The sequence below is a fragment of the Oncorhynchus mykiss genome, chromosome 6 (assembly GCF_013265735.2).
Source record: "Oncorhynchus mykiss isolate Arlee chromosome 6, USDA_OmykA_1.1, whole genome shotgun sequence".
Taxonomy (NCBI): Eukaryota; Metazoa; Chordata; class Actinopteri; order Salmoniformes; family Salmonidae; genus Oncorhynchus; species Oncorhynchus mykiss.
The window spans coordinates 6,240,812-6,267,899 of NC_048570.1; the positions used below are offsets into that span (position 1 = coordinate 6,240,812).

The 27,088-nt window shown below is 42.2% G+C and overlaps 2 protein-coding genes across 3 annotated transcripts in view; both read right to left on the bottom strand.

Annotated features, from left to right (window-relative positions):
• LOC110510488 (trichohyalin) overlaps positions 1–27,088 on the bottom strand; it is an 82,508-nt gene that overhangs the window by 44,820 nt on the left and 10,600 nt on the right. The window contains exons 5-7 of the mRNA XM_036979271.1: positions 24,204–24,209; positions 23,699–23,773; positions 892–1,328 (exon numbers count right to left, since the gene is read on the bottom strand). Coding sequence (XP_036835166.1) covers positions 892–1,328; positions 23,699–23,773; positions 24,204–24,209 — 518 coding nt within the window. The remainder of the gene's footprint in view (positions 1–891; positions 1,329–23,698; positions 23,774–24,203; positions 24,210–27,088) is intronic.
• On the bottom strand, positions 10,137–12,054 carry LOC118964814 (butyrophilin subfamily 1 member A1-like). 2 transcript variants are annotated; one of them, XM_036979281.1, is made up of 3 exons: positions 11,899–12,054; positions 11,698–11,724; positions 10,137–10,699 (listed from the first exon to the last, which is right to left on the bottom strand). In XM_036979281.1, exons 2-3 carry the CDS (start codon positions 11,717–11,719, stop codon positions 10,326–10,328), a joined length of 396 nt encoding a protein of 131 aa, XP_036835176.1. In that variant the 5' UTR covers positions 11,720–11,724; positions 11,899–12,054; the 3' UTR covers positions 10,137–10,325. The 2 variants fall into 2 exon arrangements, with proteins under 2 accessions (XP_036835176.1, XP_036835175.1); XM_036979280.1 differs by lacking the exon at positions 11,899–12,054 and having other exon boundaries at positions 11,698–11,838.

Below are 27,088 nucleotides of genomic sequence, written 5' to 3' on the forward strand. Positions count from 1 at the left end.
CTATAGACTAGAAACAGTAGGAGACAACAGGGCAATATTGATAACTCACTAAGTGGAGGATCCTCCAGGCTCTGTCTCCTCCTGACTAATACATTATGGAACCTGTATCTGACGTCTCTCCATGTTCTAGAATAATAGAACAACCATTTAGAATGGGAACATTTACCTCAGTGACACATGAAGGCACATAGACCTACTGAAGGGGAGTTCTGGGTTTCTACTGAAATGTTAAGTATCACATATCTCACTCACCAGTCATCTGGGCTGAGATCTCTCTTCTCAGTCTCTCTACCTCAGTCTTCACATCACATATCTGTTGAGCTGAAATAACAAAGGAGGACTAGGATCTGAATTCTGTGTTAAAGACTTTAGACAGAAATATGATGCAGAGGGAAAGTATGAAGTGATGGACAACAATATTCACAACTCAGTGGAGAGTCGACAATAACCTGAGAATTGAGGAAAGTACAGAAGACTAAATGTATTAATGGTGTGAATAATCTTACCCAGTTCAGCATTTTCATTGTTGACATCCTCCACCTGTTTGTCTCTCTCCTTTAACTGCTTCTCTCTCTCCTCTAGTAGGTTGTCTTTCTCTTCTACTTCCTGTCTCCTCTCTTCTACTTCCTGTCTCCTCTCTTTTAGTTCATTTTCTTTTCCCTCCAGTACTTTGTCCCTATCTTCCAGTAGTTTGTCTCTCTCTTCCAGTACTTTGTCCCTATCTTCCAGTAGTTTGTCTCTCTCTTCCAGTAGTTTGTCTTTCTCTTCCAGTAGTCTGTCTTTCTCTCCCAGTCTGTGGTTGCTGTCCTCTAGTTGAAGCTCTTTTTCCTGCAGTAGGACTCTGAAGTTCTCTACTTGGCTGTTCTTGTCCTGCAGGTTCTTTCTCAGAGCCTCTAGTTGAATGTCTCTATCCTTTAGTTGTTTGTCTCTCTCTTCCAGTAGTCTGTCCTTCTCTCCCAGTCTGTGGTTCCTGTCCTCTAGTTGAAGGTATTTTTCCTGCAGTAGGACTCTGAAGTTCTCTACTTGGCTGTTCTTGTCCTGCAGGTTCTTTCTCAGAGCCTCTAGTTGAATGTCTCTATCCTTTAGTTGCTTGTCTTTCTCTTCCAGTTGGTTTTCTTTCTCTTTTAATAGTTTCTCCCTCTGTTCCATTATCTGGTTCATCTCCTCCAGGAGTCTCTCTTTCTCTCTCACTTCCTGGGTCATATCATCCAGGAGTCTCTCTTTCTCTCTCACTTCCTGGGTCATATCATCCAGTTGTGTGTCTTTCTCCTTTAGTTGTTTCATCTCCTGTCTTAATATCTCTTTTAATTCTTTTTCCATCTTCAACTCTGAGAGCAATTAACATATTTAATTGGTTGTTTGAATAAGTAATGTATTAATTCATTCAATAGTATGTCTATAAAGACATTATCATTTGATGGAGGTGGTACAATTATTAGTAATTATTTCCTCCAGTCAACAGTTATCTGAGCTGAACCAATCATCAACTGGTCTATTGACTATTTGATACATTACAAATGAATTAGTCTGAAAAACTGAATGACATCACTCATGTTCCCTGATTCAATCCTCTCTCCTCCAGACTCTCTCATACTTACCAAGCTCACCAGCTGATTCCACTCTCTTCAGCTTCTCCTTCTGGGTCTCAATTTGTAAATAATACAAACCAGATCCTATGGTGTAAAACAGAGAGGTGAGTTCTGTGTGGTAGACGACATCACTATATACAGAACAAACAGGACCAATCAGATTTCTCCTGTCACTCAAACCTCCCTCATGTAGGGACTGTGGGCACCAATGAGATCTGGTTAACTTCATAAATAATGTTGATTTGTTATTGGCCTATCTCTGATCAAATGATTATTTTCATTGTTTGTGATAACCAGCATTGGGCTCTATGGCAGATACAGGATATTGTGTCAGGAGGCAGGGTTCTATGGAATATACATTCAGTAGAATGTGAAGAACATCTATACATCTTTATCTTTAGACACACTGCTGTTCACAAGGCCTGTTGTATTTATAGTATCAGATTAACACTCTGGTCTGTTCTTTGTCTTGTGTTATTGGTTGTCAATAAACAAAACAGACAAATAAGTAATTACTCACCATTTTCTGATCATCCATTATCCAAGATGGAGAGTCATGAATAATGATCATGTAAAACAGAATGCATTAGTTATTATTGTTCATTGAATTTCTGTCTCATGACATAATTTAATGAAATACCATACATCATATTGGAATGACTGTTCATCACATTCATTACTAATGTACATCTAGGGAAAGGGATGTAAGCAGCACTACTATGTGAGCAGTCTGAGAATGACTGAATGCTTCATAATAAGACATCAAGATAAATTCAAGATGATTCTATTTTAATTTTGGTGTGTGAAATGTTGACCTCTATTGCAGATATATTGTGGGAGATCTATGATATGAAAATTCTGGATAATTTGAAGAACATCTATACATCTTAATCCAACCTACCTTGAGAACATTTGGGGAGAGTATTGATAAATGTAAAGAAACTGATTTAATTTGTATCCTTGAAGAAGACACACTGCTGGTCACAAGGCCTGTAGTTTTTATAGTATCAGATTAACACTCTGGTCTGTTCTTTGTCTTGTGTTATTGGTTGTCAATAAAAACAGACAAATAAGTAATTACTCACTTTTTGCTGATCATCCATTATCCAAGATGGAGAGTCATGAATAATGATCATGTAAAACAGAAAGCATTAGTTATTATTGTTAATTGAATTTCTGTCTCATTACATAATTTAATGAAATACCATCCATCATATTGGAATGTGAGCAGTCTGAGATGAATGTTACGGCCCTGAATTTCTCTGAACCGTCTCAGTGTTCCGAAGTGTCTTTACTCCGTTTGTTTGTTGTATTTAAAAGTGTGATTTGAGTTTGTGGATCGGATCCACTCATTGCTTCCTTTGGCGTCAGTATAGAGACAAAGTAGAATCTCAATTCAACGGCTCAGACACAAGAGGTATGTGGCAGGGTCATACAGTCAATCACAGACTACAAAAAGAAAACCAGCCCCGTCACGGACCAGGATGTCTTGCTCCCAGGCAGACTAAATTACTTTTTTGCCCACTTTGAGGACAAAATAGTGCCACTGACACGGCCTGCAACCAAAACATGCGGACTCTCCTTCACTGCAGCCGACGTGAGGAAAACATTTAAACGTGTCAACCCTCGCAAGGCTGCAGGCCCAGACAGCATCCCCAGCCGCGCCCTCAGAGCATGCGCAGACCAGCTTACCGCCCAAATAGGTCCACAGACGATGCAATCTCAACCACACTGCACACTGCCTTAACCCATCTGGACAAGAGGAATACCTATGTGAGAATGCTGTTCATCGACTACAGCTCGGCATTTAACACCCACACAGACAGCATCGTGAAGAAGGCGCAGCAGCGCCTCTTCAACCTCAGGAGGCTGAAGAAATTTGGCCTGTCACCAAAAGCACTCACAAACTTCTACAGATGCACAATCGAGAGCATCCTGTCGGGCTGTATCACCGCCTGGTACGGCAACTGCTCCGCCCTCAACCGTAAGGCTCTCCAGAGGGTAGTGAGGTCTGCACAACGCATCACCGGGGGCAAACTACCTGCCCTCCAGGACACCTACACCACCCGATGTCACAGGAAGGCCATAAAGATCATCAAGGACAACAACCACCCGAGCCACTGCCTGTTCACCCCGCTATCATCCAGAAGGCGAGGTCAGTACAGGTGCATCAAAGCTGGGACCGAGAGACTGAAAAACAGCTTCTATCTCAAGGCCATCAGACTGTTAAACAGCCACCACTAACATTGAGTGGCTGCTGCCAACACACTGACTCAACTCCAGCCACTTTAATAATGGGAATTGATGGGAAATGATGTAAAATATATCACTAGCCACTTTAAATAATGCTACCGAATATAATGTTTACGTACCCTACATTATTCATCTCATATGTATACGTATATACTGTACTCTATATCATCTACTGCATCTTTATGTAATACATGTATCACTAGCCACTTTAACTATGCCACTTTGTTTACATACTCATCTCATATGTATATACTGCACTCAATACCATCTACTGTATCTTGCCTATGCCGCTCTGTACCATCACTCATTCATATATCTTTATGTACATATTCTTCATCCCCTTACACTTGTGTGTATAAGGTAGTAGTTTTGGAATTGTTAGCTAGATTACTTGTTGGTTATTACTGCATTGTCGGAACTAGAAGCACAAGCATTTCGCTACACTCGCATTAACATCTGCTAACCATGTGTATGTGACAAATAACATTTGATTTGATTTGATTTGATGTCCGTTTCCCAACAGATCCATCGTTCCACTAGGTCAGCCGGGTGGATTGGTTCATCCCAGTCCCTCTTGGTCTGCCACAGGTCCTGGACTAAGACTTTGGCCCGTGTTGTGTATGGCAGGATATACCCAAGGGGATCGTATTGACTGGCCAGGGTCCGATAGATAGTGCGCAGAGGTGGGGTTTCGGTACTCAGGGATGAGCGGTGCTTATACCCCAGGGTATCCGGTATGCAGCTCCACCTCAGTCCTAGAGTGGGCTCTTCTGGGTTAGCACCAGACTGCGTTAGCCATAGTTCACTGCTACTGGACCTAGCTTGTGGCGGGAGGTGCTGGATAATCTCCGCTCTGTTACTAGCCCACTGTCGGACCTCAAATCCCCCTTTGGACAGGAGATTCCGTACTTTATCAAGGAGTGCTTTCACTTCAGCCGTGGATGGGACGCTCTGTAAGCAGTTATCCACATAGAAGACATTTTCCACTGAATCCAATACTTCTGGGTCACTGTCTGGATGCTCCCGTGCGTGTCTCTGCAGAGCGTATATGGCACAGCAAGGACTGCAGGTGGTGCCAAATGGGAGTACCTGCCATTCATAGATTGTGGGCTCTGCATCTCGTTCCATATCTCGCCATATGAACCGGAGCAGTGTGGTGTCGGAAGGCAGTAAACAAATCTGATGAAACATGGCTTTGATGTCTCCACTGATGGCTGTAGAGTGCTGCCGGAACTGGAGAAGGACACCGAGCAAGGAAGGACCTAAGATTGTTCCGGGGAGTAGACAGTCATTCAGGCTTTGACCAGCAGCTTGGAATGAACAGTTGAAATCAAGTCTATACTTCCCACCATGTTGCTGGATAACATGGTGAGGGAGATACCAGGATTCACGGAGTGCGTTTCCCTCTTCATGAGCTGTCACTTCAGTGACGTAGCCTGCCTTCACAAGATTATGAATCTCTCTGTTATGAACTTCTGCAAGCTCAGGATTCTTCACCAGGCGTCGCTCCATTCCACGCAGTAGTGGGAGTACAGCCCATGTCGTGGTTGCCAGAGGAGGATGGTTGGGCACCCGTAGCAGTGGGGTTGCATACCTGCGAACGCCATCCATTTCATTGGTCGTGGTGCTCTTCTCCAGGAGGTCTAATGCATAGGAGTCATGTTTCGAACGAGTGACCTCCTGTAGCTTCTGGTTGGAGAAGGTGGCCATCTTCCAGAGCATCTCAACATTCTGAAGGAGGTCAGTGGCTGCATCTGGATTGCTTCTGGTGAAGAGGACTTGCTGTGACTGTACAGCTTGGGTGGAGAGAAGTAGATGGGATGGACCTTGCACAGCCCAACCCAAGGATGTATGGACAGCAATGGGCCCGCCGTCTGGTCCAGCTCGTATAGGCTCAGTCGGGGTGACGAGATGTGGGTGGTCTGACCCAATCAGGATAAGTGGTGCCACTCTGGCCAGGTTAGGAAGAGGCAATCCTCGTAAATTAGTATATTGTTTCTGTAGAACACTTACCAGGCAGGAGTGCGCTGCGAGATTCAAGCCATCTGCCGTGAAGGCATTGGTGATGTTATAGGCCACGTCCTTGTTTCCTGAAGGTGAAATGCTAAAGGTTACAGCAGAGCCTTTCATTTGGATAACATCATGTCGCACCATTCTGAGATGAAGGGTCTCGGGGGTCCCCTCCAGGTTAAGCTGACGGGTGGCCGCCGTGAGAATGATTGTTCTTTCTGACCCATCATCTAGAACAGCGAATGTATCAATGCTTCTCCCTTCACTTTGCAGAGTGACCTTGACCACCTTCAACATGACCCTTGGAGACCGGTTCTGCTGGTCGAGGTACAGCTACTTTGCAGCTCCTACCATGAGAATACTCTGCTCCTTCTGTGCTTGGGGAATTTGATCATGCAACACGGTGAGATGGACTTCTTTACAGCGGTTGCAGGGTTTCCTCAATGTGCAGGTCTCCGCCTTATGGCTACGGGCACACTTGTAGCATCGCTCGCCTGCAGTGATCCAGGCCTTCAATAGAGTTTGAGTGAGCTTTTTTACCCTGGGGCATGAGCCAAGGAAGTGCCTCTTACTATTACAATATGGGCAGTAAGGCTGGAATTTGATGGTCTTGCTCTTGAGAGGGGTCTTCTTCCCGGGTTCCTCCCCGGCTTCACTATTTAAGTACATGGTAGTGGGATTTGGCCTTTTCTGTCCCTCCTGGCGTTCAAACTCCTTCATTCCCCCGGTGGCTGACATTGTGGCCTGGTGAGCGATGCTCTTCGCCTTTACCTTCACCTCCAACCATGCGGCCAGGTCTCTAAGAGCATAGTTGCTTCTTGAGCCCTCTTTCAGGATGCCCTTCAAACAATGTTCAATGAAACTGTCTCTGAGGTATATGGGAGAAATTATGTACATATATGGAGGAACATAAATACTGTAACACAAGAGAGAGATACACTTATCGAGTGCATTTGCCATTCTGGTAAAATACATTGTCTATTGTACAGGAGAGGAGAACAGAGGAGGCCATAGATGTATAGTCTGCTGATCTTAGACAACCACATGAAGAGAAGGCGACACATAGGCGCCTAGGACAGCAGGACATACAAAGGTCAGAGGGATATACAAAGGAGGGGGTCAGCCAAATGACCAACTGATGGATTATAGACATAGCCCACATATTTTTAGGACATGGAGATGCTGAAGGAATGACAGAGGAGACACATAGTCTGCTGATCCGAGATAAAGACACACATTGAGCTAAGTGAAGGGACAAAGCAAGCCTATAGCATAGAGGAATGTAGAGTATTTTTAGTATAGCTGGACACGCTAAAAACAGAGGAGACACATAGTCTGCTGACCCTAGATAACACACAAACAGGAGTGCAGGGAAAAAGCAAGGGTATTTTCATCATTATAATCTGACGGAAAGCAGATATGGGTGTTATTGGGCTGAACAAGCAGGATGCAAGGATTGGGATGTAACTTCATTTGCATGTGGGATGGACTCATATGTTGTATGTGTATAAATCAGAGCGAGTGCTCTGAAAAAGTGTGTGTGTTCCGCGGACCACTCCGGCTTGCAATACGTTGTATTAAAAAGTCTATTATTGAATTCACCAGTTCCTGTAAGCGTCATATTTGAACCGATTTTCCACGACAGGTACACTGGAAGTTTGTTAAGAAGCCTGTCCACGTGGGAGCCACATTTCAGCTCGTTCTCGTCTTCTCCTTCAACGGATTGGAGCATCGAGGTCAGGGATGGGACAGCCAGGGAGAATTCTTGGAAGGCAGCATGGTCTCCCATTTTAATTGGAGACGTGTTCAGGATGTTGTTTAGTTCATTCTGGACTAGCTGACGTGGCAAACCATATCAAACCTACCCTCTTCAGGGCCTGGAGAGCTGCAGTGTATGGTGTTGCGGAGTGCATAAAGGATTGGGCCAGCCTGTATGCACTGGGAAACCGCAAATTAGTACTTGGTATTTGTAGCGTTCTGACAGATGACTGTGAATACCCAGTAGGCTCTCCAATGCCATTTCCAAAAGGACAAATTCACTCTCCTTTCCATTTTCAAAGTATGGCAGTTTGGGTCTGGGAATTCCATAGGCTGAGGCTACTAGAAGTTTCATAATGTTGGTACCCTCTTCTGGTTGCGTGAAGGATAAACCCGGGACTTCTGATGAGCCCACTGTGGCCTCATCAGGCCGATCCCCTACTGTCCCAGACCCTCCATTTGTGGCAGCCGGAATTGGGCGAGAGCCCTCCGACCTGTTGTTTGAGGACTGGCCTGGCCCTGGACGAAAGGAACGATTTGCCTTGGTTGTTAATTGGCGGAAAGGCGAAGGAGTGATGCTTTGTCCAGATTGAGGAATGCTAACTTGTGTCACTGGCATAGTGGGCGTTGGCGGAGCGGCCTGTCTCCCGTGCTCCGTGTTGGCTGTTGACCCTGGAGCCTCCGGGGACTGTGTGCCATGCTGTACCAGAGGGGCAGATTGGGAAAGAAAGGCAGACAGTTCATGTGGAGGGGGGTCAGGTCAACTCCCTGTTCTTTCCTCTCCAGGAAGGATGAGACCATCCGTGCCTCCTCCAATTCCCTTCTGGCTTGACGGTGCCGTCGCTGCTGTGCCAGGTCCATGGCAATGAATTCCCTTTCCTGTAGGGCTCTACGGGCCTGCACATCCAATTGGTGACATCGTTCCTCGCCTGTCGTTCCTCCTCAATCTGACGCTCAATTTCTTCCAAAGCTAATAGTTTCATCCTCTCTTGTAGGACAGCGGTCTGTGAATCGCTGAGGGCTAGTGAATGGCGGCTGCCATGGCCACTTCCAAAGGGGTATCCACTGGTCGAACTCCCACTCCGTCTAGAGTGCTTCAACGATTTCCCATTAGTTAAAGGGTGAGCGGAGCCTGCCTCAGGAAGCTGTTCGACCTGTGCGGTGGGAGTTATCTCCTCCATAGGTTCTTCATGTAGACCACTTTCCTGCTACAACGCAGTTTCCGGTCCTTGGCTCAAAGGAGATGGTTGATGGCTGAATTGTATAGTTGATCCATCAACTCTTTGAGCTCTGGTGGGCTTGCCCTTTGATGTCAGAAACTCGACCACATAATCCTTAAGATAACCAGGTGCTTGCCTGGTTCTTCTGGTGCTGCTGGTGGTTGAGGATGAAGCCTTTGTTGCTTTAGGCTTAGCTCCTGGATATTTCCTTTTGTTCCCTCAGCTGCTCTCTCCTCCTCTCTTCTTCCTTCCAGTGGAGACAATTCTTCCCTCTCCGCCTCCATTTCCTTTTCAACTGTCTTTGGTTCAGTCATCATCCGGCTCGAAGGACCATTGAAAGATTAGTGGAATCTGTGTGGGTAGCTGGACAGGTAGGATGACTGACAGTGAAGGTGAACAGGTGATCACGTGTCAGGTGACAGAGGAATGGATGAGACTGAGGCAGGAATTCCTTTAACCATTAAGTGGTGTATTTACTGAGTAGTCTGTGCTGCATCACAAAGGAAACAGAATAACAGGTATCCAATCAGATTCATTATCAAAGATCAAATCATAACAGGTATCCAATCAGATTCATAATCAAAGATCAAATCATGTAATTCATTATTAACATAAGTTAGGGAGTTCAACAGTTCAGTTCATTAAGTCAATAGTAATCATTCGCGAGTCATTTAGGCTCGTAACTATTTATCATAAATCATGAAAGAATACAAACAGTGAATGGTGATACAATCTATAATCCCCATTATCAAAGTCAATCAGTTAGCAAACAATGACGTTTCTCATTTCACTCTTTCAATTGTCTTCATGTGTACATATAATTAATTTCAATACATATGAACCATATCGATTGCATAATTGGCCTATGAGGATCCGTAGGGCCGTGATCATTGACAATTCACATTACACAATATGTTTGAAGCTGCGCTCCAAGCCGCGCTCCGCGGTAATAACTATTAACAATAACTGATGGCCCATCTCCGGATCGCAACAGATAGTTCAGATGAAAGGTAACATGAAAGATAACAGAGTCGGTGGACTTACGTGGATTCATGGACACACAGAACTTCTGGATCAGATGGAGTTAAGGAAGAGAAAGCAGCGAGATCAGGCGATGGCAATTTCCTCCTTTTATGGAGTTGAGATCTGTCTGACATTTCCACCTGACCTAATTAAAGCGCCCCTGGCCCAGCTGAGTAAATGGCAATGAATTAAAGGAGTATTCCACCAACTCCATGGGCCTTTTCTACAGTATTAGTTATTATCATTACCTTCATTACTAATGATAATTAAGGGACGTGACAGTAATGTTGGAATGGTTCAAATGCTTTAGGACCAGCTCAAAGCTCAGAGTGATGGTAATATGCATTGTAACTAGTTGATATTCAGAATGAATCTAGTCTATTCATTTCTAACTCCTACTATGAACTCCTACCTACATGAGAAAGTACAAGTGTTCTGTACAGGGAAAGAGACTGGTTGTTATTGTTGTTGTTTAGGTGTTTAGAAACATTACTGGAGTTCTAGAACACTTACCTCCTCTGACCCATAAAAATGCTCCAGCCTCCTCCTTCTGTTCTCCATGGATGACCTGACAGATGTAGTCTCCTGTATCTGACTCCCTGAAGTCTCTCAGCCTCAGAGACACGTTGCCTCTCTCCAGCTCCTGGGTGATCAGACTCACTCTGCCCTCATAGTCACTCCTCTCTGTCACCTGGCCATTCTTATACAGGTAAATACACTCTGTCTCTTTAAACCACCTGATCGTCATGGCAACAGCACTGGTGCCAGACGAGAGGTGACACGGGAGGGTGACCTTTTTACCAACATCGGCCCTCACATAGTCTTCTGAGGTGAGTTTAAACTGATCTGTTCAGAAAGAGAGAACATTTCATGTTTAATGACATCATGTGTCAGGAACACAAATCCTCTCAGTACATTTATAAACACATCTGAATTAAAAACTACAATAGACATACAACAACCAGGACCATGTCAATTCTAAACTACAACCCCCACAATCCCAGACAGACAGATTCATTTGAAGGAAAGTCTATATGTCATAGAAAAATGACATGCTACAATCTAGAATGATATTATCCCATTTGTTCCCACATCTTTCCCAGACATGCCACTATGCTAATCTTATGCCACTAGTAGCCTAACATGTCATCCATTTTGATTATTTATTTATTTAAAAGTATGTTTTATTCTTGGTCACAGTTGTGACAGAGTGCTCTGTCTATAATAGAATCCCTGAGGAAACTAGGAAAACATGTGTTGATGTGCCCTTGAGCAAGGCACTTAATCCTAATTGCTCTGGATACATATTTTATTTATGTAACGAGGCAAGTCAGTTCAGAACAAATTCTTATTTACAATGACACCCAGACACTGGACCAATTGTCCTCCACCCCTATGGACGCCCAATCATGGGAAGTTGTGATACAGCCTGGAATTGAACCAGAGTCTGTAGAGACGCCTCTCACACTGAGACACAGCACCATAGACAGCTGCTCCACTCAGGAGAACAACTTATTTGTTGATATGTACAACTTTAACTTCTCTAGAGCCAGTAAAGTACAAAAGGTTTATTTTCTTCCATATTGTGTCAGACTGGATTAAATGGGTTCTATAATAAAGAGATGTTTGGAGGGAGAGGTCACTGTGGAGCAGTAGAGCTGTTTCTCACAGACACAAACTCAGCTACAACTCCTCATGTTACAAACACATTTCATCCAGACACACATTTACACATAAAGACAAATAAAACCACAAACACATTTCATTTTCAATAGTTGGTTTAGTTCTGTTCTCCCAGATACATGAAAGAGAAGTTCATCATTAATTATAGCATGGTGACTTACTATGAACTCTGGACTCTGCCATTTTAACTGCAATAAAAAGAGAAAACATTCATATTTACATCATTACCTTTCATCAAATTCTCTCTTTTGCTCAATCACACAGATACAAACATCCCTTCCTCGTTCTCCAGTCCTCATTGTTTTAAAACAGGACTGTTGTGTCTAGTTTGGAAAGTGAAGTATACTGAGATCTCCTCTTACCTTTACTGGTCTTCACGTCCTCCACTTCACACTCCAAATAGTTGATTTAAATCCATAACCACTCTAATAGTCACTATATGTGCATTTCTACACGTTTTTACAGAACAATCTACACCTCAGTCCTATACTGAGACACAACTTTCACTTTCACATTTGCACAGGTATTTGGAGTAAACTCCTCCCCCCAGCCTCTCTGGTTATTAGAAAACCCAGTCACAAAGTCTAAATTGTCTATTGTCTATCGTAAAATGTAATGAAAACAAAAATGTACATTTCTGATCTTAGGTTAATGTTAGGCATAAGGTTAGCAGTGTGATTTAGGGATAAAATCAGATTTTAAGAATGTAACTCAGTTGGTAGAGCATAGCGCTTGCAATGCCAGAGTTGTGGTTTCAATTACTAAAAAAGTATGAAAATGAATAGACTCACTACAGAGAGTCTGGTAAAATGTAAAAATGGTTCAGGGTTTGTGACCTTGTTAACTAGAGACCAACATTAGAGGGTTTGTGACCTTGTTAACTAGAGACCAACATTATAGGGTTTGTGACCTTGTTAACTAGAGACCAACATTAGAGGGTTTGTGACCTTGTTAACTAGTGACCAACATTAGAGGGTTTGTGACCTTGTTAACTAGTGACCAACATTAGAGGGTTTGTGGCCTTGTTAACTAGTGACCAACATTATAGGGTTTGTGACCTTGTTAACTAGTGACCAACATTAGAGGGTTTGTGACCTTGTTAACTAGTGACCAACATTAGAGGGTTTGTGACCTTGTTAACTAGTGACCAACATTAGAGGGTTTGTGACCTTGTTAACTAGTGACCAACATTAGAGGGTTTGTGACCTTGTTAACTAGTGACCAACATTATAGGGTTTGTGACCTTGTTAACTAGTGACCAACATTAGAGGGTTTGTGACCTTGTTAACTAGTGACCAACATTAGAGTGTTTGTGACCTTGTTAACTAGAGACCAACATTAGAGGGTTTGTGACCTTGTTAACTAGTGACCAACATTAGAGGGTTTGTGACCTTGTTAACTAGTGACCAACATTAGAGGGTTTGTGACCTTGTTAACTAGAGACCAACATTAGAGAGTTTATGCTGTTATACAGCATGGTGCCATCTTCTATCATCATATTTTAGTTCATCATCTCTAAAGTTCTGAAAACTGTTTCAATTCTAATCAGAAGACCGATCCAGCCAGCAGATGGTAGTGATGATCTTTAATTATAGTCATATTATCCTGAGCTGTAAAGATTTAACAGTGCCTATCAATATTAGCTTCTCTTATCTCTTTGGACACATTCACATGAGTAAATGAGTGAAATTGCTTCCATAACAAATAGTCTCAATGCTTTTCCATCCCCTCCTAACAAAATAAATGTAGCTGACTGGTGGTCATTTACTGTCTGAGAAGAGAGTATCATTACCACCTGCTGGTCAATGTTGGGAACTGCGTTTGGGTTAGGGTGTGTAGGGGACAGGGGACAGGGGACAGGGGACAGGGCTGGCGGTAAAGGCTGAGTTTGGGTTAGGGTGTGTAGGGGACAGGGCTGGGGGTAAAGGCTGAGTTTGGGTTAGGGTGTGTAGGGGACAGGACTGGGGGTAAAGGCTGAGTTTAGGTTAGGGTGTGTAGGGGACAGGGGACAGGGCTGGGGGTAAAGACTGAGTTTGGGTTAGGGTGTGTAGGGGACAGGGGACAGGGGACAGGGCTGGGGGTAAAGACTGAGTTTGGGTTAGGGTGTGTAGGGGACAGGGGACAGGGCTGGGGGTAAAGACTGAGTTTGGGTTAGGGTGTTTAGGGGACAGGGCTGGAGGTAAAGGCTGAGTTTGGGTTAGGGTGTGTAGGGGACAGGGCTGGGGGTAAAGACTGAGTTTGGGTTAGGGTGTGTAGGGGACAGGCCTGGGGGTAAAGACTGAGTTTGGGTTAGGGTGTGTAGGGGACAGGGGACAGGGCTGGGGGTAAAGGCTGAGTTTGGGGTAGGGTGTGCAGGGGACAGGGCTGGGGGTAAAGACTGAGTTTGGGTTAGGGTGTGTAGGGGACAGGGCTGGGGGTAAAGACTGTAAGTATGGGAGGCTGCATTAAGGCGTCTGCATGCTTCCCAGCCAAAACAATCTGAACAGTTCTTCCATATGTATGATGATTGTAGGGGCTTCCTGCCTCTTGACCAGAACCACTTCCCAAGCCTGAAGTGGGGTTGTTTCAGACGCATACAGTCCACATTCCAAGTTCCCAAACGGCCAAAACATTCAATGAGATCCAGGGATATGGTGCAACAAAAAGGTTTATTCTTCTTATATCTCACAAAAAACATATTCTCAGATCAACTTAAAGCATAGATTACTTGACATGAAAAATACATAATATGACCTGTTTGTTGTCTGGTTAAAAGACTATACCACTCCGTGTCTAGCTAGGACTCCCCCTCCCCCGAAGGCCCAACTTCCTGTCTTTATCCTGTCACTAACACACTGACCACAGTACAATGAATGGTCAAGAGGAGGAGTTAAAAACTAAGGTACACTTATAACAAAGGAATATAAGTCAATCAGGTCAATTTAAATCATTAAGGTGCCTGATATTTCATCATATACATTCATATTTCATATATTTACACACACGTACATGGAGTTTTGTATGTTCTGTCTTTTATACAAATATGTCCACATCGGCTCTAACAACAATATTTAGTGAATTTTTTTTTAAATTGTTTTGGACAGTTTTAAAAATGGGATTAACGATCTCCCTCAAACCCACGACATTCAAAAAATAGCATTTAGACATATCTTTTTTATTTTTTATTTGTTGTATATTTTTGTTAAGAGAGTCTAGTTGTTAACTTGTTGAGTGTAGGGGGCAGTATTTTCGTTTTTGGCTTTAAAACGTACCCATTTTGAAACTGCCTATTTCTCAACCCCAGAAACTAGAATATGCATATAATTGTCAGATTAGGATAGAAAACACTCTAAAGTTTCCAAAACTGTACAAATATTGTCTGTGAGTAAAACAGAACTGATATTGCAGGCGAGGAAAATCCAATCAGGAAGTGGCTCTTATTTTGAAACCTCTTTGTTCCTATGCATGCCTATCCTCCATTCAAGCGATATCAACCAGATTCCTTTTTTATTTGGCTTCCCTAAGGTGTCAACAGTCTTTATACATAGTTTCAGGCTTTTATTTTGACAAATGAGCGTGAAGGATCACATTGCGTAAGTGGAGAGGTGGGGGCTCTCAGAGTGAGGTTTGTGCAACTGAGTAAAGCCACCATTGTTCCTCCCGCTGTTATGGAAAAAGCTACTCACTCGGTTGATATATTATCACATTTTATTTTAAAAACTACCTGAAGATTGATTATAAACGTTTGACATGTTTCTGTGGACATTATAGATATTATTTGGAATATACGTCTGCGTTGTGGTGACCGCTTTTTCCTGTGGATTTCTGAACATAACGCGACAAACAAACGCCTGTATTTTGGATATAAAAATCATCTTTATGGAACAAAAGGAACATTTGTTGTGTAACTGGGAGTGAAAACATCCGAAGCTTTTCTGATTTTCGTGACCTAGCTACTTAAGAGATTTTATCAAAAGTTTAACATGAATGATTAAATAATCTACTCAGAAACTTAACCATTAGGGATTAGAGGTTATGTAGCATGAACAAGGAGTAATTAAACATAATAAACACCATTCCAACTAGGTTGGAGAGGAATGTGTTGTGTGTGTTTGAAGTAAGCAAAGGGGATCATTAACCTATGTTTGAACCCACTCAGCTATAACTCTGTGGTGATTAAATAAGACAGCGAGAGCCCCTCCAGGTTTTCCGTATCTGGAACTGTCTGCTAAGTAGTAATATACTATGGTGAGACTTCAGGAGATAGTCCAGATATATTGTGTGTCATGTATGTGCGCTAGTAAGTTGGAATGAACTTTTGAACCTGTTTTGTCCTGGTCGAGAGGAGGCGATACATTTTATAACCAATGACGTCATATGTGATATATAAGCTGTTGTACATGGTTCTATGGGCAGCGCGCTCCGAGAATAAATACTATTGACTAATTGTGATAGACTGGTCTCTGTCTATTTCATGCAAATAAGGATCTTACAAATTCCTAGAAACAGAAAGAATGATTTTAATCGAATTGGTTAATGAACACATATAGGAATTGTGATATCCCTTTAACAATTGGTCCTTCGAAGCCGGACTTAAATATCTGTCCCTGTCATCCGAAGGAAACAAGCCGAGAACCATGCACGGGCGGGCCGCGGTCCCGTAGAACAAAGTCCTGTCCCCTGAAATTGGGGCTCTATAACAGGCCGGTAAATACCCCAGGTTGACAGGAACGGTGACTAGAGTCCAACCGGCATTGCTTTTTTCCAGTCTACAAGACGACGGTAAATAGTCTTTATTCTCGAATTTGGGGGGAATGATTTAAGTTATCTTTGATTTGATGTTCTAAAAATGTTTAGAATTGATCAATGATAGGAGCTTCATTATTCCAAACAGATAAACAGGGTTTTGTAGGACCAATGTACACAGTTGTAGCAGGTCCGCGATGACCTGAGGTAAGGTGCGCTACCATAAATAAAACTAATCTTAATAACAGAGACCCGTTCGCCAGAGATTAAGCGGGGACACTAAATAGGTGTTGATAGATAGTACGGTCGTGTTGTACAAATAGGACAGCCATTAATTCAAAAAACATACCTAAATAAAGTCCTAACCTAAGTAGTCTATCTGTATATGAGTCTGACTATGAAAAGTAGCGGTAGATATATTAAAATAGGTGAGGATATAAACTAGGCTTGGTGAGAAAGAAAGGTAATTCTATGCGAACAAGATAACTGCACTTCAATACTGAAAGAGATAGTGTCCAAAAAGGAGGAGAGGGAAGCCTAAAGTAGTGAAGGGAGATATTGGTGTACTTTAAAAAACCTCCGAAATAAGAGGTTAACTAGGGATTTAAGACCCCTGGGTAATGGCTTATAGTTGTATAGGTAAAACCTAATATCCGAACGACAATCAACGCTATAGATAAAGTTTCCAGAAAGGAGAAAATCATATAAATCCATACACATAGATGGTAACGGTAAACAGCACATACATAGATCATATAAATACATACACCTAGATTGTAAAAATATACTGTAGAACATAACTATAGTAATTGGATAGAGGTAGAAAAGAACATAGAAGAAGATGAGACAGAAAAAGGATTGTATATGATTATATATGTAAAAGGAAAAGGGGACCCCCAGGGGGCAGCGATGGTTTTACAGTGGGCTGTACATACAGAGAAAAACGAGAGAGAAAGAGTAAGGAGAATCCTCGCTGGGGAAGAACTTGGACATTTTTAATTAGGACTATTTTCGGAGAATTGTCTTGGTGCCGGAGTTTGCAACGACAGACAATTATAATAATATGGTTGTTGGCGGGGAAACGCTGTCATTCAAGTGGTGATGGTGGTTCAGTGGTAGAATTCTCACCTGCCATGTGGGAGGTCCAGGTTTGGTTCCTGGTAATTGCTCTGACTAAAATCAGAGTTTTTGATTGTAATTCAACTATTTGTATGTTTTGCCTAGAAAGATACGGTCGCTAGTGTTTGTATAAGATATAAATTGAACTTTTTTAATAGATTGTTTAGGTTAAATTAAGTGATTAATTCATTCAAAATAATAGCGAAGGGAATTTCGATGGAAGACGGTGTCTGTTGCCTAAATGATCTGCTGGAATAATGTATTGAGAATTGAGTCGTATTTAAATTACTGTATCATTGAGAGACAGTTACGTACCTAAATCTAATGAATTATTTTTGATAAATTGGGTTTGGTTTATCGGACCCTTATTACTGCTGCTGCAACAATGATTTGCAATTCGTTGAAAGTTGCTGCGGCTTGGGCACAGGCTGAGCGCCTGTTGCTGACATCACTCGCAATGCACTTTTGCCGCTAGGCAATGATGTTGTGACTGAGGGTGACAGAGAAAATTGTAGGGGAAATTTAGAGGGGAAATGCGTGCATTATAGCTTTGAGTCACTTTTCAGTGAAGTGACTCAAAGTTCCAAATACTTTTTTAAAAGTAGCTGAATATTGTCAGGGTAGTCTGAAAATATGCTAAAACTAGCAACAAAATTGCTAGGTGGCCATCACTGATTGGTGGCGTTCACTGGGCTATATTTGGCTACAAGAGAGGGAGGTCTGTATAGTTGAATTGTAAAAGTTTGTGATAGTTCCCGGTTATGGATTTTGGTTTGATTGTTCAGGTAACACCAGTGACATTTAACAGGAAGTTAAGGTATACTAACATCATAATCTGTTTTCATTACGGGGAACAATGAAAGGTCCGCAGAGTGGATTGTGGGTTAGTTCATTTTAAAGGGACAGTGCACGCTAATCACAGTTGTGGGTATCTAATGGCAGGGTGTTCCTATCAAGCATTTTGAGGAGACTATTTGAAGAAAGACTGAAATGAGTTACATGAAACATTGATGAAATTTTAAACGAACGATGAGGGAGTACAATAGTATTATCATAACTATTAGGTTTTGTTTGTAGTAAACGTTTGGGTTTAAGGGGATTTCCATGTTTCCCAGAGACAAGAAATCTTAAAGCGCTACACTCACATATGGAATATTAGGAGTTTTATTTTCTGAGTTTTAATTAAACAAGTGAATTCTTTAGATAAAGGGTTCTTTAATATGTCTAATATGGTATGGACTATGACTGTAAAAGAGTGGGATAACCTTTGACCTCTATCATGGCTTTCCCTTGTGGTCTGATCAGCCTCAGGGGAGGGCCATTTGGATAATGAATTTGTGGTCATTTGTGGTACTGGTTTTAAGGTAAATTAATTATAATGGAGTTTATAGCTCTTGGACATAATTATAGATTGAACCACAGAGGAGAAAGTGGAATTGAGGCAGGACAAATTATGGGGAGCGGGGGAATAAACTCTAGTGAGGAAGAGGTTCAGGATTCTGTTTTTAAACATTGCCTGTGAAGGTTTTGAATTGGCTATTCTTGATTTGGTATTACAACAGAAAAAAAAAATCATATTTATCATCGATAATAAATAGGGGAAGATATGGTACATTGAGGTTTGGACAGGACATATTTTAAGCCAATAGGGCAGGAAAATACATAGAAAAATAGTGATTTTATAAGCAATAAAATTATTAATGAAAATAAATCAGTTTCAGTTCTTAGGGATGGTAAATTACTGTAGATGAGGTATCCCACACTATGCAACATATATTAAATTATTGATGAGATTGAGTTCAAGGTTAACCCATGTTATTGTTAGATAAAATACAGTGGACCCCTGAAGGAGAGAGCTTAATAGTACAGAAAGGATTTGGTTAGCATTTGTTTTGGCTTTATTTGACCATTAGAATATTTTTATTTTAAATAGTATTAAAGTTGATAGGGATATATGACATCTGTGGTGATTCAGGATTATGGATAGGTTTGAGATAGATTGATTGATGATATGTAAGGACTTTAAAGATTAAAGCTTCATGCTGAGATGGCCTGAACATAGCAGAACCTCTGTGCATGAGTCTGATTCTCTTAACAGTCTGGAGGGAATGCAAGGAATACAGTGTGGCTTGTATTAAAGAGGCTTGAAAACCTGTTGTGTGTGTGTGGCTGGCTGAGAAATGCGCTGTAGTTTGATTTATTAGACCATGCATATTAATGTTCTTCTTTTGCTACTCAGAAGATGTGATATAACTGGTAGATTTGGATAGAAACACTCTAAAGTTTCCAAAACTGTTAAAATAGTGTCTGATTTAGCAGGCGACATGTCACCATAGACATGGTTTTTCGAAAATCCATGATTTTAGATGAAGCCAAACGGTGGCCTTCCACTAGATGCCAACAGTCTTTAGAAATCGTTTCAGGCTTGTATTCTTATAAATGAGGGAGTAAGACCAGTCTGAACGAGAGGACCCTAACGTGTCACAGAGTTTTTTTCATGCGCATGTGCTTTTCTTGTTTCCCTTTTATATTGACGCCGTTATTGTCCGGGTTGAAATATTATAGATCATTTAGGCTAAAAAAACAACCTGAGGGTTGAATATAAACATCGTTTGACATGATTCCATGAACTTTACAGATACAATTTGGATTTTTTGTCTGATTGTTTGAGCATGTGGATTACATAAAGAGACTTCATCGAACAAAAGGAACATTTACTGACTAAATTAATGTCTTCTGATTGCCACCATATGAAGATCATCAAAGGTAAGGGATTAATTGTATCTCTATTTCTGAGTTTTGTAACACTTCTGCTTGGCTGGTTACTGTTTGTAATAATTTGTCAACTGGGCTATGTTCTGGGCCAGGTATGTTCTGGGCTAGGTATGTTCTGGGCTAGGTATGTTCTGGGCTAGGTATGTTCTGGGCTAGGTATGTTCTGGGCTAGGTATGTTCTGGGCTAGGTATGCTTTCGCAGAAAAGCATTTTATAAATATGACACTGTGGTTGGTTTAACAAGAAGTTAATCTTTAAACCTTTGTAAAATATGTTTTGTTTTCTGAATTTGATATATATATATATATATATAATATAGCATTTCTGTATTTGAATTTGGCGCTCTGCAACCTCACTGGATGTTGGACAGATGGGACGCTAGCATCCCCTAGAGAGGTTTTAACCTGTCTCTAGCGTCCCACGTACCCTGGAGAGGTAAAGATATAATCAGATAGAACAAATGAGAAAATGTTTGTTAACCAAACCTGTATGTCCAATATTTTATGCACTACAGGTGAATTACAGGAGAAGGTGATTTACTCAATCCCTGAGGAGAATAGACGGGAGGGGCCATACCAAGTACTCCTGGTGACAGCCTTCGCGGTGAGAATAGCTGAAAGAGCTACCTGGGTTCATATCACACACTGCAAGAGGAACACTCACAGTGTTAGAGAGGAGAACCGAAACCAATAATACTAGTGTTAACTGATTGTAAAAAGGTTTAGGTTGTTTTGAAATGCAATATGAAAGATTGTATTTTATACCCAATGTCTATAATTTGGCTTTGGTATTTCTGGTTCACTGTCAAATTCCTCCCTAGTCCTCTGGATGGAAGTATTGCTTAGCTTCTGTAACAGTCACAGTCCCCTTTCCAGTCTCTGTTTATCAAATCCACAGTATCTTATTTAAAACCATTACAATCTGGGCACTTACAGACAGTATCCATGTCAGCACCTTAAGACTTTCAAGACTTTACTTTTCAAAAAAGGCATCGGAAACCATATAGTTTTTTGGGTCAATTATCTTTAAATTTAGTCTCAGTTTGACAATTTTCAACAAGTTTCTACTGTGACATTCTGCACAATGCTGTGTCATGTGGTAGCCCCTGGCAACAGTGTTTTACCCTGTTCATCCTCAAACCCAAACCAGTATGTTCTGACCCAGCTGTAGATGTTCAGTATAGCAGCGAATCACTACAATAGGTGGCTTTTCTGCTACTGAATTCAATGTAAATGTTATAGATTTATTTTATCATGTTTTTTATTTTGAGTACAAAATATACAAGTGATGCTAGATCTTATGTTTTACAGGTAGATATTTAAAGTTGCATTTGATTTCAACTGTTTGTTTTTAAGTTAATTGCCTGAATTACCACCTGCCCTGCTTGTTTACAGCTGATCTGTCGTTCTCTATCTAGACAATATTACCATGTCGTCTTAGAAGGTTCCTGGTGATTTGTCATTAACTATTTCTCATTGAGCCCCATTCAGTGAAACAGTTCATTCAGCCTCATTTACTGCTTTAAAAAAAAACATAGCTGATATGGATGACTTGCTTAAACAAATGTGGTTTCTACTGACAATGGAGATGAACAAACTATGGCATAATGGGAAGACAAGTGGATAAGAGACAATCAGTAATTTAGATTAAGACATTAATGAGCGAGCCAGGACGGATGTAGTCAATATATAAAATGGCGCCGATAGAGAGGGCGCAAGTGATTCTAGCCCCGAGGCAACATTCCAGTGTTATTTCTTACATTGTTAGCCAGACATTTTAGTGTGTTATTACATACAGCCGGGAAGAAGAAGGGCGGGGTAGTATGTTTGATGATTAACTACACATGGTGTGATTGTGATGACATAAATTAACTCAAGTCCTTTTGTTCACCCGCCTTAGAATAAATATCTCACAATGAAATGCCGACCGTATTACCTCCCAAGAGAATTATCTCCGGTTATAGTCACAGCCATGTATATTCCCCATTACACCTGTTCAGTATGCATTTGCAGGTGATTAGAGTGCTTGTTAACGTCATTTTTACATGCCTTCATTACACCTGTCCAGTGTGCATTTACAGGGGATATTAATGCTCTAGAGACTCTGAGACCCTGTCTAGTGTCTCGCTCCAGAGACTGGGTGGACCGGGAGGGGAGGGGGGCCCGTAGGTGCCTACCTCCGCCCACGGCACCAGTACATCCAGCCAGCTCCCTACACCAGGGAGATGAGGGCTGAGGTCGACCAAGTGAGGGGGGGCCGTCCCCCAGAGAAAGGCTCTAACCCCCGCCCACAGCAACCAGGGGGCGCCAACACATCCACCCAGCTCCCTTCCCCAGGGATATGGGGGGAGAGTGCCAAAGATCTGAGGCCGACCCAGGGAGGGGGGCCGACCCCGCCCAGAGCCACCAGAGGGCGCCTCTACAACCACCTAGCTCCCTACAGAGGGCCAGAGAAGGATGGGGCCAAGCCAGGGAGAGGGGGGCCAACACACGGAGACGGGAGCCGACCCCCACCGACGGCCACTACATCCAGACAGCTCCCTGCTCCCTGAGATGGGGGAAAGGGCCAGAGAGGCTGGGGCTGACCCTCTTCCCTCGACCCCCTAGGCGGCGCCACTACATCCACCCTGCTCTCTTCACCAGGAAGAGAGTGGGAAGACGGCCAGAGAGGGATGGACAAGCCAAGGGAGGGGGGGCCGACCACCAGAGCGAGGCCCCTGCCTGTGGCCACCAGGGGGTGCTACCAAATTCACCCAGAGAGGGCTGGGGCCGACCCAGGGAGCCGGAGCCGACCCCTGGACAGGAGGTCTGACCCCCGTCGTAGCCACTTCATCCGGCCAGCTCCCTGCACCAAGGAGAAGAGGGGAGAGGGCCCAACGAGGGCCACCAGGGGGCGCCACTAAATTCAGCCAGCTCCCTGCCAGCTCCCTGCACGGGCTGGGGCAACCCAGGGAGCCCACTTCATCCAGCCAGCTCCCTGTTCCAGCTATAGAGAGAAATAGTAATGATTGTTTCGACAGCCTATGGACATCCCATTGCTGCCCATTCGGTCTCATCAATATACCCCAAAATGCACACAGGTACTGTATGACCTAAGACGTGGCCTAAGAAGTGGTGTCATATTCACGTCCTGATTGGTCAAGAAGCTTATTTGACGTATCTTTTTGACAGGCAAAGACCCAAACGGCGTTCCGTAGAACACGGAGTGTCTTTTCCAATGTGAGTCATAGTGGGCGGAACAAGCAAGGAGGTGGGCAGGGCCAGGCATGACCTAGCGAGATGCTATTGGCGTGATCTAGCATTGTTTGAATAAGTCATTTATTACTTCATTCAATAGTATGTCTATAAAGACATTATCATTTGATGGAGGTGGTACAATTATTAGTAATTATTTCCTCCAGTCAACAGTTATCTGAGCTGAACCAATCATCAACTGGTCTATTGACTATTGGATACATTACAAATGAATTAGTCTGAAAAACTGAACGACATCACTCATGTTCCCTGATTCAATCCTCTCTCCTCCAGACTCTCTCATACTTACCAAGCTCACCAGCTGATGCCTCCCTCTTCAGCTTGTTCTCCTGGGTCTCACATTGTAAATACTGTGATCCTGAGACTATGGTGTAAAACAGAGAGGTGAGTTCTGTGTGGCTACATCACTATATACAGAACAAACAGGACCAATCAGATTTCTCCTGTCACTCAAGCCTCCCTCATGTAGGGACTGTGGGCACCAATGAGATCTGGTTAACTTCATAAATAATGTTGTTTTGTTATTGGCCTATCTCTGATCAAATGATTATTTTCATTGTTTGTGATAACCAGCATTGGGCTCTGTCAGATACAGGATATTGTGTCAGGAGGCAGGGTTCTATGGAATATACATTCAGTAGGATGTGAAGAACATCTATACATCTTTATCTTTAGACACACTGCTGTTCACAAGGCCTGTAGTTTTTATAGTATCAGATTAACACTCTGGTCTGTTCTTTGTCTTGTGTTATTGGTTGTCAATAAACAAAACAGACAAATAAGTAATTACTCACGTTTTTCTGATCATCCATTATCCAAGATGGAGAGTCATGAATAATGATCATGTAAAACAGAATGCATTAGTTATTATTGTTCATTGAATTTCTGTCTCATTACATGATCTAATGAAATACCATACATCATATTGGAATGACTGTTCATCACATTCATTACTAATGTACATCTAGGGAAAGGGATGTAAGCAGCACTACTATGTGAGCAGTCTGAGAATGACTGACTGCTTCATAATAAGACATCAAGATAAATTCAAGATGATTATATTTTAATTTTGGTGTGTGAAATGTTGACCTCTATGGCATATACAGTTGACGTCGGAAGTTTACATACACCTTAGCCAAATACATTTAAACTCAGTTTTTCACAAATCCTGACATTTAATCCTGGTAAAAAAATCCCTGTTTTAGGTCAGATAGGATCACCACTTTATTTTAAGAATGTGAAATGTCAGAATTATAGTGGAGAGAATGATTTATTTCAGCTTTAATTTTTTTCATTACATTCCCAGTGTGTCAAGTTTACAACCACTCAATTCGTTTTTGGGTGCATTGCCTTTAGATTGTTTAACTTGGGTCAAACGTTTTGGTTAGAGTTCCACAAGCTTCCCACAATAGGTTGGTTGAATTTTGGCCAATTCCTCCTGACAGGGCTGGTGTAACTGTCAGGTTTGTAGGCCTCCTTGCTCGCACACGCTTTTTCGGTTCTGCCCACACATTTTCTGTAGGATTGAGGTCAGGGCTTTTTGATGGCCACTCCAATACCTTGACTTTGTTGTCCTTAAGTCACAACTTTGGAAGTATGCTTGGGGTCATTGTCCATTTGGAAGACCCATTTGTGACCAAGCTTTAACTTCCTGACTGATGTCTTGAGATGTTGCTTCAATATATCCACATAATTTTTCCTCCCTCATGAAGCCATCTATTTTGTGAAGTGCACCAGTCCCTCCTGCAGCAAAGCACCTCCACAACATGATGCTGCCACCCCCGTGCTTCACGGTTGGGATGGTGATCTTCGGCATGTAAGGCTCCCCCTTTTTCCTCCAAACATAACAATGGTCATTATGGCTAAACAGTTCTATTTTTGTTTAATCAGACCAGAGAACATTTCCCCCAAAAAGTATGATCTTTGTCGCCATGTGCAGTTGCAAACCGTAGTCTGGCTTTTCTATGGTGGTCTTGGAGCACTGGCTTCTTCCTTGCTGAGCGGCCTTTCAGGTTATGTTGATATAGGACTGGTTTTACTGTGGATATATATAATTTTGTACATCTTTCCTCCAACATCTTCACAAGGCCCTTTGCTGTTGTTCTGGGATTTATTTTCACTTTTCGCACCAAAGTACGTTCATCTCTAGGCGACAGAACGCGTCTCCTTCCTGAGCGGTATGACGGCTGCGTGGTCCCATGGTATTCATACTTGCATATTATTGTTTGTACAGATGAACGTGGGACCTTCAGGCGTTTGGAAATTGCTCCCAAGGATGAACCAGACTTGTGGAGGTCTACAATTTTTTTATCTGAGGTCTTGGCTGATTTGTTTTGATTTCCCATGATGTCAAGCAAAGAGGCACTGAGTTTGACAGTAGGCCTTAAAATACATCCACAGGTACACCTCCAATTGACTCAAATGATGTCAATTAGCCTATAAGAAGCTTCAAAAGCCATGACATCATTTTCTGGAATTTCCCAAGCTGTCTACCCATCCCGGATCCGGGATCGTGAATACAGACTCAAGCTCATTACCATAACGCAACGTTAACTATTCATGAAAATCGCAAATGAAATGAAATAAATATGCTAGCTCTCAAGCTTAGCCTTTTGTTAACAACACTGTCATCTCAGATGTTCAAAATATGCTTCTCAACCATAGGAAAACAATCATTTGTGTAACAGTAGCTAGCTAGCGTAGCATTTAGCGTTAGCATTAGCGTTAGCAATTAGCAGGCAACATTTTCACAAAAACCAGAAAAGCATTCAAATAAAATAATTTACCTTTGAAGAACTTCAGATGTTTTCAATGAGGAGACTCTGTTAGATAGCAAATGTTCAGTTTTTCCTGAAAGATTATTTGTTTAGGAGAAATCGCTCCGTTTGGTGCGTCACGTTTGGCTACCAAAAAAAAACGAAAATCCAGTCATCAATACGCCAAACTTTTTTCCAAATTAACTCCATAATATCGACTGAAACATGGCAAACGTTGTTTAGAACCAATCCTCAAGGTGTTTTTCACATATCTCTTCGATGATATATCCTTCGTGGAAGTGTGCTTTCTGTTCTGAATCCCAGGAGAAAATGACCGCAACTGGAGATTACGCACCAATTTAGACAAAGGACACCGGGCGGACCCCTGGAAAATGTAGTCTCTTATGGCCAATCTTCCAATGATATGCCTACAAATACGTCACAATGCTGCAGACATCTTGAAGAAACGACAGAAAGCGCAGGCTCGTTCCTGCTGCATTCACAGCCATATAAGGAGACATTTGAAAACAGAGCTTCAGAGATTCTGCTCATTTCCTGTTTGAAGTTTCATCTTGGTTTCGCCTGTAGAATGAGTTCTGTGGCACTCACAGATAATATCTTTGCAGTTTTGGAAACGTTAGACTGTTTTCTTTCCAAAGCTGTCAATTATATGCATAGTCGAGCATCTTTTCGTGACAAAATATTGCGCTTAAAACGGGCACGTTTTTTTATCCAATAATTAAATAGCGCCCCTATAGACTCAAGAGGTTTAAGGCTCAGTCAACTTAGTGTATGTACATTTCTGACCCACTGGAATTGTGATACCATGAATTATAAGTGAAATAATCTGTCTGTAAACAATTGTTGGACAAAGTAGATGCTCTAACCGATTTGCCAAAACTATAATTTGTTAACAAGAAATT